Below are 15,281 nucleotides of genomic sequence, written 5' to 3' on the forward strand. Positions count from 1 at the left end.
GTTTTCAGGACAGTATTTTGCTTGAAAGTATAAAATCAAGTAACAAATGTTTCCAGATAAATAAAACCAAACTTAACCTATGCAGTTTGCCATCAGGACAACACAACAGCCACTTGAAAATAAGCATTTACCTGTTCAAAAAGGTACAGTGGAGCCTTGGAGTAGTGGCGCAGCAGGTAGTCAAAGACTAGCAACAGGCGGGCCAGGTTGAGGGGAACAGCCTTCAGCTGAGAGTCTCTGCTCTGTGCCACTTCAGTGATGGCCTGGGTGACAAGGGTGAGGACTGACCGTCGCCCACGCTCCGACAGATTATGGAAAAGGAGTAGCAGGAGCTGGAGGTGCTCCACATTAAGGTCATCCTCTCCATGAACAGAACCCTGGATAGTGTGTTGTTTCAATGTTCCCAAAAATCTATGAGAGCAGGAAAGGAAATGTAGAAGAAAGGAGAAACAGGTTAAAAAAAATAAATAAATAAACTGTGCAGATTCTGTGTTTTCCCACAGTTCAGATGTGGTATAGAAACACAGCTCACTAGCTAATACGGTATCTAGTTGGTTTTTGTCATGAGTCAAAGGTTGAGCTTGAGCAACTTCAAAAATTAATACACCTAACTGATATTCAAGGTTAAAACAGGTTTAAACTAGTGAGGTTCCCAGAAGAGGCAGATGAGAATGCCATAGTTGCCATACCTTTCCCAGACTTTCATGCACTCAGGCACATCTGGTTCTCCTTGCACACTGGCTTTGTGCTGCCATATGAGGAGAAGTCTGGAAAGGACTGACAGCGATTGAGGGTGAATGTAGAGAGGCCAGGGTCCCTCTGAAAAGGGTGCAACACCTAACTGCTGAAGAAGAGTGCTCTGGGAATGACAAGAGATACAATAGTAAGACATCACAAAACAACTCTGAAATTATAGGCTCATTATTTAAATTACAATCATGCATTGAAAAGGAAGCAATTCTATATTACTTGTGCAGGATTAGGTGCACAATAGCAAACTGTATGTGTATGTATGTAGAGGTTTTGAGGTAAGACTAATCTTCTGTGCATTTTCAAGAGAGCATACACCATGCCTAAGCATTTACATATATTATAGTTGACTATATGAACACTGTTCATTGAGAGCTGAAGTCTTTGATGCACTACATGAAATTAATCACAGAGATTTTTGGTCCCAAATCTCAATTTCTCTACATGAAGAAGTTCCTGCCAATACAAACAAAATCCTCTTACCTGCAGGGCCGGAGATGGCAGATCTGATGTTACCAGGGTGTGGTTGAAGTGATACAGAGCTAAAGAAAACACTTCATCTGAGGAGCCTGAGGAGAAAGAAAATACTTAAAATCTAGCAGCGTGCATTGCTGTCTAACAATTATGGTCCACACCTGTAATTATCTACCAGGCCAATAAAAGGAAATTAGGGTAACTGTTTGAGATGACTTTCATGATAAGCAGTCAGTCATTTCTTCAGGCATACCTTTGACATCTTTGTCCACGTCTTTGATGATGCTGGCTAGCGTTGCCATGTGCTGCTCTGTTAGAGACACGCTCAGGTAGTTGCGGATGAAGTTGTTTCTTGACTTGAGCATTGAGGTGGTGATGAAGTTCAGAATGCTGGAGGCTAAACTGAGGAACTATAGGAATAAACAAGTATGAGTTATTTGGTTGTTTAAAATGACTAAACTTTACCTGCACGGTGCCCTCATGACTTTTATTCTGTATGTAGACAGACATACAAATGAGTCAAAACATGTCCTCACCAGCTCTGGGTCTTTACGGCCAGCTAAAATGTTGCCATTCTCGCTCGGGTTCTGCTTGCTGGGACTCTTCAGTCTGGGAGAGGTCTCCAGGGGTGGGGGTGGTGGAGGTGGCGGAGGAGCTACTTTGTCTTTAGTGGGCGAAATTGTCTCTTCAAACCAAAGCCCCAAGATGGGTTCACTGTCATCATCTGAGTGAAAGACATATTTATTTATATTAACTTCTTATGAGTGGAGGAAAGAAATGTTCCAAGAATTACCAGACATTTGTGAAGTGGTAGTGGTGTTATCAAACGGCAAAATGTAAGAAGCTTCAAACTACTTCATGACACCTACAACAATGTGCAGGCGGCGAACAAGAGCCAAAGACTGCAGTACATAGTGAACACATACTGACATTCTGCTGGTGAATATCCACTTAAAGAAGAATATTACATAATTTGTCTTCTGAGAATGTTTTTCTCAAAAGATGTCAACTTTTAATTGCTAGCACTGAAAATAAGGAACAGGCTGTTTAGTTTATATATTTTTCCTTTTTTCCTCAATATACTTTCCATCACAACAGATAGTGAAATGATAATGAAAGAGCTCATGATATAGTGTTTCTCTGTCACCCCAGTTGCTGAAAAAATAAAAAGCCGCTCTACAATCTTCCACATTCTCAAAGTTTCTAACCTTAAATGATGGCATATCTTAACTAAAGTAAGTTCTCACAAAAAAAGAATATAAAAAAAAAAATCTTCCTGCTGGGGTTTTGTTAAATCTTGATTGTAGCTCCAAGAGCAGAATTACTGTTTAGAAAATTAGAATAAATAAATATGTTTTTACTAGCTTAATGAAATAAACCATTTCACATTTATATTTTAAAAATGAACACATTTTGTGTGTGTGCCTTCTCATACATGCTATTGTGCTATATGCAAAATGAGAGAAACAATGCAAAAGGTCAACTTCACACTTGATGCAACACTTGTTGTTATTCTACAATGGGAGCTCTATCTGCTGAACTGAGAACACATCACTGCTGCATTATCACATAGCAGAGGGCACTGTGTTACAATCAACATGTCACAAGCACTGGATACTTTATTTTTATGCACTAGCAACATGCAGCAGCTAGAACAAATATTTTGCTATTTTATTGTTTCAGTTAAAATTATGTGGTTTTAATGTAGCTGTAATAACAAAAGGTTGTTTCTATCACACAACCAACTCTGTCTCTCTTTGAAGCAGCATGGAAACCAGGAGCTGCTAATGTGCTTCCATTACATTGACTAATTGTAAATGGTAAACGGACTGTGTCTATATAGAACTTTGACCAAAGTGCTTTACAATTTCCCTCTCATTCAACCATTCAAACACACCACTCGCACACCAATGGCAGCTGGCTATCATGCCTGTCCTAACGGGCCTAACCATTGAGAACAATTGGGGTTGTGTGTCTGTGGCATGTGAAAGGAAGGAGCCAGAGATCGAACCATCAACCCTGCCAATAGTGGAAGACCTGCTCTGCATCTGTACCATTAATGTTAAAGTGAAATGGACCAACACATATCATGAATGTTCACTTCTATTCTGTCAAATTAATATTCACCATTATTCATTCATTATAATGAAAACTGGAATTTTAAAATTATTTTCCTAAGAGCATATGGAAAGAAAGCATCTTAATCTTAGAGGCCCAGTGCCCACAAGGTCTCATTCTTCAGCTTGACAGCTTTCTTCACCTGGAGTCCAACAGAAGATTCTTGGGTCTGCTGCCTCATCAGGTTTTAAGAACTTTCTGGCCACAAGTCCGGGCCGCCACCTCAGCAATGAAAGATTGGAACAGGACCCACTTTAATTCTACATCCCAGACCTCAGATCAGATGCAGGAAAATAAGATGTTCTTGGTTCAGCCTCAAGACATTTTTGGGTTTTTACCAAGTCTGTCCGGCATCCTCACCCACCACCTGTCCTAATCATTACCAGGTGTTCTGCTACTAAGAACAATTGAATGTTGAATGAATTACCTTACGCACACATAAAGGGCATTTTCACACTTGCCTTGTTTAGTTTGGTTGAATTGAACCCTGGAGCATTTACCCCCTTGGTGCGGTTCATTTGGGCAGGTGTAAACATAGCAATCGCACTTAGGTGCGGACCAAGGTCGTATATTCTGGCTTGGTATATGACCAAAACAATGGCCACAATTACGAAGAAATGCCAATTCTGCCGATGGTTCATATTTGGATAGCTATCTCGGAAGAAAAACAAACTCTCCTTTCTCCACCGGCCAAACCCATGAGATTTCTGACCAATGAATGGAGCTCCCACATGGCTTCTGATGATACATTTTGGTTCACTTGCAATTTTGCCATGTGAAACCAAACCGAAACAAAGAGAAAATGCAACAAAGTAGCAACTCATCCACTGATTCGGACCAAAGAAAACAAACTATAGGTGTGAAAACGCCCAGTGTTTGTCATGGACAATCAATGGCTAGTGAAGAAGTCACAAAACACCACTTGAGTTCAGAATAGGCAGGCAACCCCCTCCAGGTTTATCCATCATTTCCTATGTTTGTTTAAGTTTCCAATCAGAAGAATCCACAGACATTGCCCTCCCCAGTACACCACCCAGTCAATCCAAGGTGGCCATGGTCTCTAAAGTTTGCTGTATAGGAACAGAAAACAGTGAGAGACTTCCTTCCTATGAAACACAGTAGCATAGAGGAAAAACTCCAACACAGCAGCAATCAGCCAGGTGAACATGTGTTGAGTTTTTCCAACACCTCTCACCCTGGACAACTCCAGGAGAGAGATGAGTACTGCCCATATCCAGGTGTTCTGTGCGAAGAGGTGGAGCCCATCCACATGTAGTTACTCGAACTCCCAAACTAACAAAGGATCCTCCCCACCAGAGAGGTTGCACTCTACAAGCTCATCAGGGCCTTCACTTGAAATACACTGAACTTTCACACTTATCCTTGTGGATGGTGGCTCCACAAGGCTGCCTAGTTCAGTAGCTATAAATCAATAAAATACATTTCAGCAACCTTATGATTGGATTAGAAAAGCATCTCATTGCAGACATAGCTAGTTGAGGAATCTACAGATTATTTCAAATATGAAAACAAGAAACTACTGTTAGATTTGAAAAGAATATCACTTTAAGTTGATATTCACATTGCATGCAACATACAAAAATCATAACTTTTCAGGTGACAGCAAGACGTAGCATAGAGTGTTTAAGCCCATAGTTTACAAGCACAACTTCAATTTATCATATTCAAGAATAATACCACTGTTTTGACGTGGGTTCAATGTTATTTTTGTATTGAGAATGTTTCAGACATCTGGGACCAGTAATGCAATGACAAGTAAGAAGAATATGATGGCCAAAGAAAAAAAATTCACAAAGATCTGAGGTAGGGCTGGGCAATATGTCCATAAAATCAATGCTACAATAATCTTAAATATTTACCTCAGTATTGATAAATGACCAAAAAAATAAGTTTAACTTTGACTACGACCTGCTACAAGCTTACCTATGAAAGCATTACCATTAGTGGTCCTAATGTTGAAAGCCACTTTATCTGCAATGACTGTACAGACCAAAGACAGGACAAGGCAGGGGCAGACTGGATGATGACAAAGGAGTGACATATTGTTTTAGGAGAAAGCTTTCAAAAGGACCTAAGACTTCTATTTAAATGTAACAAGAGTAGTAATGTTTAGTCAGTCAGTTACTGCAAATGTTGTTGAGGTTTTAATGATTGAAAAAACAGTAACGAGTACCCACATAGTAACACCACTGGTATTATCCTTTGAACAATACTGAGCCACAGATGAACCTTCTTTGAGAAAATATTCAAATTTAGCTCAGGTCAATTAAAACACAAGGCATCTTTCAGATAAAGGGCAGTTTTGCAAAGGCTCTTCATCTGTGGCTCTGTTATTTTCTTATCTGATGAAGCTATAGCTCATAGCCTAAATTGTGAGACATACAATAACAAAATGAATCTAGGACAGTGAAGAGGACACGAAGTCTTTGACCCGAGGACAGAAAACTGCTGACCTGAGACACAAGCTGCACTTGTCTTCTCCTGTCTTCTTTCTGCTGAAATAGTAGACACTGTCAACTACACTGTCATTGTGTGATGACGGGACAAAAATTTTAATGACATTATTGTGCGCTGTATGTGTACTGTATACGTTTACCCCTCTCACTGCTGCCATAACCTGACTGACTGATCCACTGAAAGCACACCTGCTTCACTGACATTAGCTCAGAGATCAAACAGAAACGTGACTCTGCCTTCAGCACCTGTTTCCACACTGTCATGGAGAGAAACCTTGGAGGCATCACATAAAGCTTTCACGATATTGACTCGTTGGTCGATTTACTCATTCAAGTGATGATTCAAGTCATCAGCATATAGTTGATGCCCTGATCATACCTTCAATTAATGTTCCATAAATGTATCATATTTCAAAATACTTATTCTAGAAACAATTTATATTATCAATATAATTGATTATTTGTGATAATGAGATATCTTTGGATCAATAAACAGAATGTAGTTTTTGCAATATCCAATGCTATTTAAAAATGTCCCAAGTCATCATTGTATCAACAATGTTTAAAGTTAGTATTTCATTCAACACCCCAATAGCCACCTGTCCTCTTTTTTCTAGAAACCCAGTTTCCTGCACTGCGTTTATATGTAACTGCAAATTCATATTATTTAATAAGGATGGTGTGTAGTTAATACATTAGGTGCTTTTGTCTCCATCATGTCAGTCCAAGTCCTCTAGTCCAATAACAGCCACAGGTATGATCTTCTCTTGTTTTGCCAACCTAAAGCTGCTATGTGGGTGCATACTTTTGGCATGAACATTTTTAAGGAGGATGTCTTAAGTGCTGATGTGATTGATGTGAAATCCAGAATGATAAAGTACCTTGGCTGCTATCCTCCTCAGTACTGCTGAAATCATCCTCATAGTAGGTGTTTGAATCTGTTGAAGCGCTGGCATCACTGCTGACGGAGCCCTTCCTCTGGCGTTGGAGAACACAAGCCTGATGGAAGCAAAAACAACAGTTTATAACTTCTCAATGTTTCAGTCACATTTTCACACTCTTTCCAATCAGCCTCCAATTTATTTTCAAAATAACAGTATCTGTTGTATCTTTTATGTACATTTTATTGTGACTACGGCCATCTAATTTATGTTACCTTTTGTGTTACAGTATATCACACTGCACTAATAAAGTATTAATACTTAAAGAGAACTTTTTTCATTTGACTTAGTGTGGGAGGGTTGTGTCTGACTATTTCTGTAACTTTCTGAAACTGACGATCCGACATTCACACCAACTTCACGCTGTGATTGGCCGGCTGCGTGGAGGTTAGAAAGCAGCCAGGGTTTTTTATTTCCCACTCTAGCTCTATTTTTTCATTGTTTACACAACTATTTCTGTCAGTTTTCATTTGTACAACGAGCGCAACACCATAAGTGTCTTTCAGGAGAGAATTTTTTAAAAAATTTAAAAGGAAAATTTAAAGAGGAAGTAAGTTTACCAATTAAAATAAAGAGGAAAATAAGTTTCACCCTTGCAGGCAGCTTACAGATGAACTGCAGCACCCATCTGTTCTCTCTTTTACCAAAAGCAGCATTTCTGTCTTTCCCATGATGAAATTAATAACACAACATAACTATCAATGATGCAAATTACAGGTATGTGAATATAAATTACTGCACCTTTTTGTAGGAAGTGGAAAGCAGAGTGAAGAGTAGATTGGTCAGGGGCACAGAGTCAATGAGCCTTTGGACCCTCTGGATTGAGGTGCTCTGTGCCATGATGTTGAGCTCAGCTGGTGGCCCATCACTTGCCCAACCCTGCAGGTAGGGGGACAGAGGGATTGTAATGAAGAAACATGGTTATCAGGGAATACAAGGTTCCTTCAAAGGTTTGTCATACGTATGATTTTTAAGATAACTGTCCTCAGCAACTTTTCTTAATTTTCTAGACTTAAAGACTTCTCAGACTTAAAGGACCAGTGTGAAGGATTTAGTGGTATCTAGCAGTGAGGTTTCAGATTGCAATAAACTATCCCTCCCCTCATCCTCCCCTTCCAAGCGTGTAGGAGAACCTACGGTGGCCACAAAACTCATGAAAGACCCTCTCTAGAGCCAGTGTTTGGTTTATCTGTTCTGGGCTACTGTAGAAACATGGTGGTGCAACATGGCAGCCTCCGTGAGAGAGAACCGCTCCCTATGTAGATATAAAGGGCTCATTCCAAGGTAACAAAACACAATGATCCATAATTTCAGGTGATTATAACCTAATGAAAACATACTTATAAAATTTATATCCCATGTCTGTCAAGTGCATTCTACTAGATGCCACTTAATCTTGCACACCGGTCCTTTAAATTCATAAAGTAGAATTTCTTTGTTTACAGCTACACTGAATGAGTAATAAATAAAGTTTGACTGGTTTGCAAAACAGTGTCTGTTTTTTGTTAACAGTGAAACAAGGGACACGATCTGGTCAACACAACTGTAAAGTAAGACTGACTGAAGAAAAGGACGTTTTCTAGTTGTTTGAACAACAGGTTGAAGGCTCACATTTCATTAGTCACTTTTTCATTGTAATGCAACGTAAAGACACAACAACAAGTAACCGTATTGGTTTGTTGCTTTACTTACTCGGTGCAGGGCCTCAACTTGCAGATCCTGGAAAAGCGAAGTCAAAAGTTTGATGGCGTGGTTGGCCAGGATTACGGATAAAACTCCAAACCCTTGATGTCTTGAGAAAAAAACAGCAAAAACAAAACCACAAAAATAATTAATGCACATGAATCAATTTCAAAATGTGACCTTTTTTCTTGAACATAAAATAAAATAAGTATTACATATTTAAAAAATGCAGTTCATTCTTTCTTTTTGGCTGGACAGCAGGGATCAGCCCTAGTTTCCACATTGGCTATTGCTCTTTCAAAATGATTCAGTGCGAACAGTTTTCTATTACGTCATCAGGGTGCATTTACAGCACGTCCACACTCATGTCCGCAGGCACTCAGCCTCTCAGCAGGACTGAGTGCAGCCCCGAGCACAGCTCACTCTCTGCAGGACTGAGAGCAGCCCCGAAATAAGTTTTAAAACCATACATTTACTGACCAAAACATCTCTCACAGAGGTTCCGACACTAAGAGCACCAACCCGTGGAAGATCCGGGGACACAGTTGCCTTTCACATGTGTGCACTAGTCAACAAGGTGCTGTAGGACTGTTAATAGGTCACTTTATTTACATTTATAATCATCAGACAATGAATCATAATGACTTTGGTATTCCTGACTTTTCCTCAAGTACCACCATGAGGTTAATAACTCAACTATTGGATGAATGAATTTGGTTCAGACATTGACGGTTTTGAAAGAATGAACTGTAGTAACTTTCATCCCGTTAGCACGCCAACATGCTAAACCCAGACGATGAATATGGAACATTAAACCAACTACAACCAACATGTTAGCCTTATCATTGTAAGCATACTGATGTGAGCATTTGTCTCGAAGCACCACTTTTAAATAGAGCCTCACAGAGCTCCCTGGCACAGCTGTAGACTCTTAGTCCTGTTTATTTCTGAATCGGCCTATAAACTTACTCTTTACACCGCACAATCTAATTTTAAATGCAGACCTTTTCTTTAGACCAACTGAGGGACTCCTGCACACAATTTTAGAGACTTCATTGTACTTATTACTGCCCACTTCAACAATTACAACAAAACACAAAACCTGCATTACTGCCAAAGAAGGACAGACAAAACTGATCCCACAGTGACACTAGAAACATATTCACTTTACCCTTTGCCAGGACCCAATTTAGGCGATCCTGCGCCATCCTTAGTGCGAGCAGCAATATCTCGAACACGCAAGGCAGCCAAGGGATCCTTCTCTTTCCCTTTATCCGCCAGGGCAGTGGGGCTCAGGTTGAGAATCAGGTACAGGCTGTTTAAAAGGCACCAGGCTCCAAGCAGCTGGAAGTTCTGATAATGCTGCAGAACACGAATATGTACACAAATTATCACTAGTAGATGAATAATCATTCTAAATACCTTTAACAATTACACAATTCTTGATTTTAACTTCAAAAAAAGGGTTAACTTCTGAAGTTGCTCAGTCAAACAGCACTGAACCAGTATTACTTTTTTTCTTTAAGCTGCATTGCCAATACCAGGGCACTCAAATCTGGTACTTACCTCTCCTCCAGCTCTACGGGAGTTGCTGATGGCTTGCCCAATCATTTCATAGATCTCCAGCTGTTGCAAACACAAATTTGGTATTTGTTACCATTTTAAATATATAATTGTATCTTGTTAAGGTAAGCAAGATATCCTGAGATAAAGAGAGATTTGAGACCCAATCAGAAAACAAATTTTATTTCCCCACAAATCTTTAACTATTTGAAGCAAACACTTACTTTAGGTCCATGTAAACATACAAGTTAGAGAATTCTATTAGAAGACTTTCTGTGTAGCACCAAACTATGTCCTCAAAACTAATGCATCAGGAATGTTGTACTCATAATACTCACACATTTCTGGACAATTGTGGCTGCGTCATTTTCATAGTCCTCCTCTTTAGTCCCAGTGGAGGCAGAGCGAAGCTGCAAGCCGCTACCTACCTGCAGAATGGCCATGCAAGTGGCCACACTCACACCTAAACAGGAATAGATGTATAGATGTATTAAAATAATGAAAATAAAGTTGTTGCATTCCATTGTTGATTAAACAGGGTTAAGAACAGTAGCGCGTGTCCAAGCTGGTGCTTTATGATTCATTGAGGTTGGTGTTTGTAGAAAACTCTTCTACAATTCCTCATTGTTTGCTTTTTTGAAGGTTATAGCACTTTGAATAACTGGACGGTATAATTTTAGCTTACCCACCCAGAGTTATCACCTACCAGCATAGAGACAGCTCAAAGCCAGTACAGTCATATCCAGTAATCTCCCTGGTGTCAAGGGCTCCAGTACAGGCAGGGAAAGTGTGTCCAGAGCCATGGTTACGTCTATCACCAGTGAATGAAATCTGGGGATGGGTTTTAAGTATGGAACGTTAATTTTATGTCAGGGGGGAGCTTTCCAGACATTAAGTCATCAAATACACACAGAAACAGATTATACAGCCTCTATTACACTAAAATAGTTGGATCAAAAAATTGGATCATTTTAACCTAGTACGTAAATTTTAAAACATACCCATTGCGGACAGCTGTGGCATCAGCCACTGTGGCAGGCATGATAAAGAATGAGTTGGCCGATACAGCATCCTGGAAACGGTTGATGTAGCGTAGAAAGTAGGGCAGGTTGAGGCACACTCGTAGCAACTTCTCAGACCCACCTAAGAGGAGAAATTATTAAAAAAAACTATTAGCTCTGTAAAGAGAAGAACAAAATGAGAAAAATAAAACTTGTCATGTTACTTTGCAATGTCAAAAGCAAAAGGTACTTTGTCAGGTTCCATGGTTCTTAAAAGATTTAGATTTTTATACTAACGGCAGTGTAAAATCAACACTTGTGACTGTCACACGGCATGAAAAGATAGATTGAAGGAAAACAAACTAAACCAAGATTCTGTTATAAAACCAACAGGACATTGCTGAAAGGTGATGGGTGATTCACATTTAAAAACAGTGTGTGTCAGTGTTTTATGTATTTAGTGGCAACACAAGCAAATAGATTACAATGAGGAGCCTCGAAATTCCAATTAACATTCAATTTTGAAATCACTTAGTAGAAAACATAATGTCAGAAGGGTTGACTACTTCAAGTGGCTGTGTTGGAAACATTTTTAAATATTAGCTGTAAAGAAATTAATTTCCAATATACTTAAACTGCTATATGCATATTCTGCTTGCATATTAATTAACGGTAGCTTTCTAAAACAACATACTTTGTAAAAAAACAACCTCTTTCAATGTTTTTCAGCACAAACATCTTGAATAAAACTTTCAAATTAAGACATATGTACAGTATAACTGTAAACTCAGTTCTAATAATCCGACAACGTCGAACAACAACAAAGTAACAACTACTCACCAAGTTCCTGTAAGCTTGACACATTCTGAGAGACGAAGGCATTTTTCATTTTGGCCTGAATGGACTGATCTGTGGTTTGGTCATCGCAATCACTCTCAGCCTATAATTACAAAAAGAGTTGAAAAACATAATAATTAATTATGGTCATCAATTACAATCATCAATGCAGTGACAGAACAGCTGTTTCAAACACAGCAAATTGAATTAAAAGGTAAAGAGTGAGTTTATTTTCAGTGTAAACACTGAAGAGGAGAAACTAGAACACAGTTGTGATTAGATTTCTAAAGGAGCGGGCAGCTGTCAGGTGTCTGTAACACTTGCCTGCATGTGTGCTGCTGATGGGGAGGCCAAGATGGTGGTAAGGTCGGGGTTAAAAACTGAAGTCAGCTGATTAAAGAAGTTCATTTGTACTTCTTTTTGCCGAAGCTCTGGGTTCACAGAACTGGGCACCTCCTTCTGATCTTCCACTATTAAACACAAAAGGAAACAAATTTTCTCTGTTACATACCAAAGCTTACATTATTCATTTGTTTTTGGAAATATGGGATTATACTATCAATATTTACAGCCCCAGTGTGGGGCTTCGCACTTACCATCTGAAAGGGTTTTGACAGTTTGAGGCAACTTGGCAGACTTCATCATAGCAGTGAAAGTTATGATTTCTGTGCGATCTAGTCTGCTGCAGCCAGTGCAAAGTCCTTTTATCAGAAGAATCAGGTGTTTCTGAAGAAAAATAAACAGTATCGCTTAATTCAACAGGTGGGTTTAAAAATGATCTCCTTTCAAATAGAAATGAGAAAACTGACACACATGACCAGATGAGCAAGTCAATGTCTATTTAACATTTTAACATACATAACAAATGATGGGAAAAACTCAGTAAAGCTCAGCATTTTATCAGTGTCTGGTGTAAACTTCCTATTTCCTTACAACAGACCTAAAATGTTCAGTTGAATTCAGTCCCACAACATTATAATTTCCCCATTTGTTTGTTCCTCTCACCTGTGACACAGCACATGCTTCATCTGGGTTCTCCAGGCGTAGTAATGAGAATTCAATCAATACTTTGCATGCTGCAGCAACCGACAGTAGCTGATTTCTCGGTACTAGAGAGACAGAACAAAAAAAATTGCTGGCTGGAAGAAACAACCTATGACATTGTATTTTACTGAATGGCAGTAGTAATTTATTCATTGTTACACTAAAGAGAAAATGAAAGATACATACTTTGCCCACATACTGTGGTGATGTAATGTGCAGAGAGTGCCACAAATGATGAGTAGAAAGGCTCATACTGTTTGTCGTGGTGCAGAATGTCTGATTCACTGCAAATGACAAGTGAAGTATCTCGTTAAATAATGTCAAATATTATTTTAATAGCACATTTTTATGACATGTTTCTTTCTGGAGAGGAGAGTAGAGAAAAGCAGAACAGACAGAGATGATGACATGATGTTCGAGAGACACTATTGAACTTAATACATCCTATGACATTTTACAACACTTAGATAACATCTTTCAACCCAGACAATTATTTGCCAAAAATGCTGATCTAGAAAGAAATCCTGATCTGGAACTGATAATTACCTTTGACTGGCAAATGGTATTATTAATACTATGCAAATGACAATAAGTGAACTGGTGTGACTGTGTGTGTTTGGTGCTATATTAACTTTGGATTCATTTAGATGTCTGTGTGTGTTTGACAAAATAGTATTGTATAAGCACACCTGTATTCATTTAAACCATGATAATTTGTCTTGAGTTTTGATGAATGCATTCTCACATGAATAACAGGAGGACCGAAACGGCCCTGGCACACGGTTATGCAGTCTTTTCTAAAATGTCTGACAGATCTGCTCCTCAGCTAATTGCAGTAGTCACCAGGGGAAACCAGTTTGTGGTAAATTATGCAGTTAAGATGAGCCTGTCCATGCCCTAACAACACCTGGAAACCCACGACTCTGATATAAAGTTTCTGCTGATAAAGAACTGGGACAGACCAAATGACACCTAATCAATCTGTGATCTGATCACATACTTCCAGGCAGAAGGAAGACAGCCTATCTTGCTGGAAACCGACCTGTGTGTTGCTGTAAGCATAAGTCCTTGACACAGGCATGAAGTCTGCTTTTTTTCCTTATCTATATTCCATAAAACAGTGACTTTTTTCTGCAGCCTCCAACACATCAATCTGCTCAAGTGACAGTACAAAATCACTTCAATGTGCTACACCATGACTATATACAGTTCCAAGTATCAACAATCACCAACACAGCTTAATGCATCTCTGCTAAAGCAATCTAAAATTAGTTAACACGATCTGTTTTTTCTCCAACTCTAAACTAAAACAAGCTCCAAAGAAAGTACTGCTGATTGGGCCATTTGCTGGCATTTGTTTACTGACCACAAAGAAGCTGTACATCATTCGGGTGAAAGAAAAGAAGGGCTCCCAATTAATTCTCAATTAACCAATACAATTTCTAAAATCTGTCTCTGAAAGACTATAATGGTTTGACTGTTACCATTTAGTCCATCTTATTTATCACTCAGAATTGTTTACAATATCTGCTCTCAGATGCTTTAAAAATAGGAATAATAATGATGCATGATGATTATGATGTACATTATCAAGAATGACTTTATAAATAGGGACCATCATAAACACTGTATGTAGAATAACAGAATCTATGATGATACTGACGACAAAAATACAGTATGAGAAAATTCAGTATACTTCTTTAACGTCCAAAAGGGTAACCATGGTGCTTATTTTACATGTGGTTTGATATTTTCACGTACCCCACTTAAACACCTGTTTTGTTTTGTTTTTGTTACTGAACTAAAGAACTAAAGCATCAACATTTTCTCCAACATTATTATTACAAATGCAATTGACATTTCATAGAGTTCATTTAACATGTTAGACATAATGGACTATGAGGATGGTTGAAAACTCACAGGAGAATGCAAACAAACAAGAGTTTTGCTTTTTATGTTTCCTGGTTGGACCTTTTCACTTGAAAACGAAACTAACAGGCCCTGCAGCAGTAGTGCTTATATGTGCAGTTTGATAGTGGCTTCAGCAAATGAAACCAACAAACACCATGAATGCCCAGAGGGATCAGCTGATGTCACCATTGAACAAGGGTGTCAAGTGACAACCTGGCTGCTCTATAGGTAGTGACTTGATAATCTCTCCATGGTGATGTATCCATTGGTAGTTTGCAGGTCAAAATGTGCATATACTATCTAGTTTCACGACAAAAATAATTAAAGGTCCCTGATGCTGATTATGCCTTACTGTTCACACTCCTCTCTAAAGGCAAGTTCCCCTTGCGTGACAGGCGCTGCACCAGGATATTTGTGGTTTAACAGCAGGATGACGGTTTTCCTCACAACACCTTTAGTCTTAATGTTACATTTAATTTCAA

General features: G+C 38.9%; 1 protein-coding gene across 9 annotated transcripts in view; it reads right to left on the reverse strand.

The window, feature by feature from the left end:
- ubr4 (ubiquitin protein ligase E3 component n-recognin 4) overlaps positions 1 to 15,281 on the reverse strand; it is a 54,873-nt gene that overhangs the window by 38,694 nt on the left and 898 nt on the right. For 5 of the 9 annotated variants that reach the window (XM_044351560.1, XM_044351561.1, XM_044351557.1 and 2 more), the window contains exons 2-20: positions 13,075 to 13,172; positions 12,850 to 12,953; positions 12,441 to 12,570; positions 12,169 to 12,314; positions 11,848 to 11,947; positions 11,008 to 11,149; positions 10,713 to 10,837; positions 10,345 to 10,469; positions 10,010 to 10,069; positions 9,615 to 9,805; positions 8,453 to 8,552; positions 7,502 to 7,639; positions 6,701 to 6,818; positions 5,817 to 5,858; positions 1,761 to 1,948; positions 1,478 to 1,634; positions 1,234 to 1,319; positions 690 to 859; positions 132 to 411 (exon numbers count right to left, since the gene is read on the reverse strand). In XM_044351560.1, coding sequence (XP_044207495.1) covers positions 132 to 411; positions 690 to 859; positions 1,234 to 1,319; positions 1,478 to 1,634; positions 1,761 to 1,948; positions 5,817 to 5,858; positions 6,701 to 6,818; positions 7,502 to 7,639; positions 8,453 to 8,552; positions 9,615 to 9,805; positions 10,010 to 10,069; positions 10,345 to 10,469; positions 10,713 to 10,837; positions 11,008 to 11,149; positions 11,848 to 11,947; positions 12,169 to 12,314; positions 12,441 to 12,570; positions 12,850 to 12,953; positions 13,075 to 13,172 — 2,500 coding nt within the window. The remainder of the gene's footprint in view (positions 1 to 131; positions 412 to 689; positions 860 to 1,233; positions 1,320 to 1,477; positions 1,635 to 1,760; positions 1,949 to 5,816; positions 5,859 to 6,700; positions 6,819 to 7,501; positions 7,640 to 8,452; positions 8,553 to 9,614; positions 9,806 to 10,009; positions 10,070 to 10,344; positions 10,470 to 10,712; positions 10,838 to 11,007; positions 11,150 to 11,847; positions 11,948 to 12,168; positions 12,315 to 12,440; positions 12,571 to 12,849; positions 12,954 to 13,074; positions 13,173 to 15,281) is intronic. The other 4 variants (XM_044351562.1, XM_044351558.1, XM_044351563.1 and 1 more) reach the window with 2 other exon arrangements.

This window comes from Thunnus albacares, chromosome 5, assembly GCF_914725855.1.
Source record: "Thunnus albacares chromosome 5, fThuAlb1.1, whole genome shotgun sequence".
Taxonomy (NCBI): Eukaryota; Metazoa; Chordata; class Actinopteri; order Scombriformes; family Scombridae; genus Thunnus; species Thunnus albacares.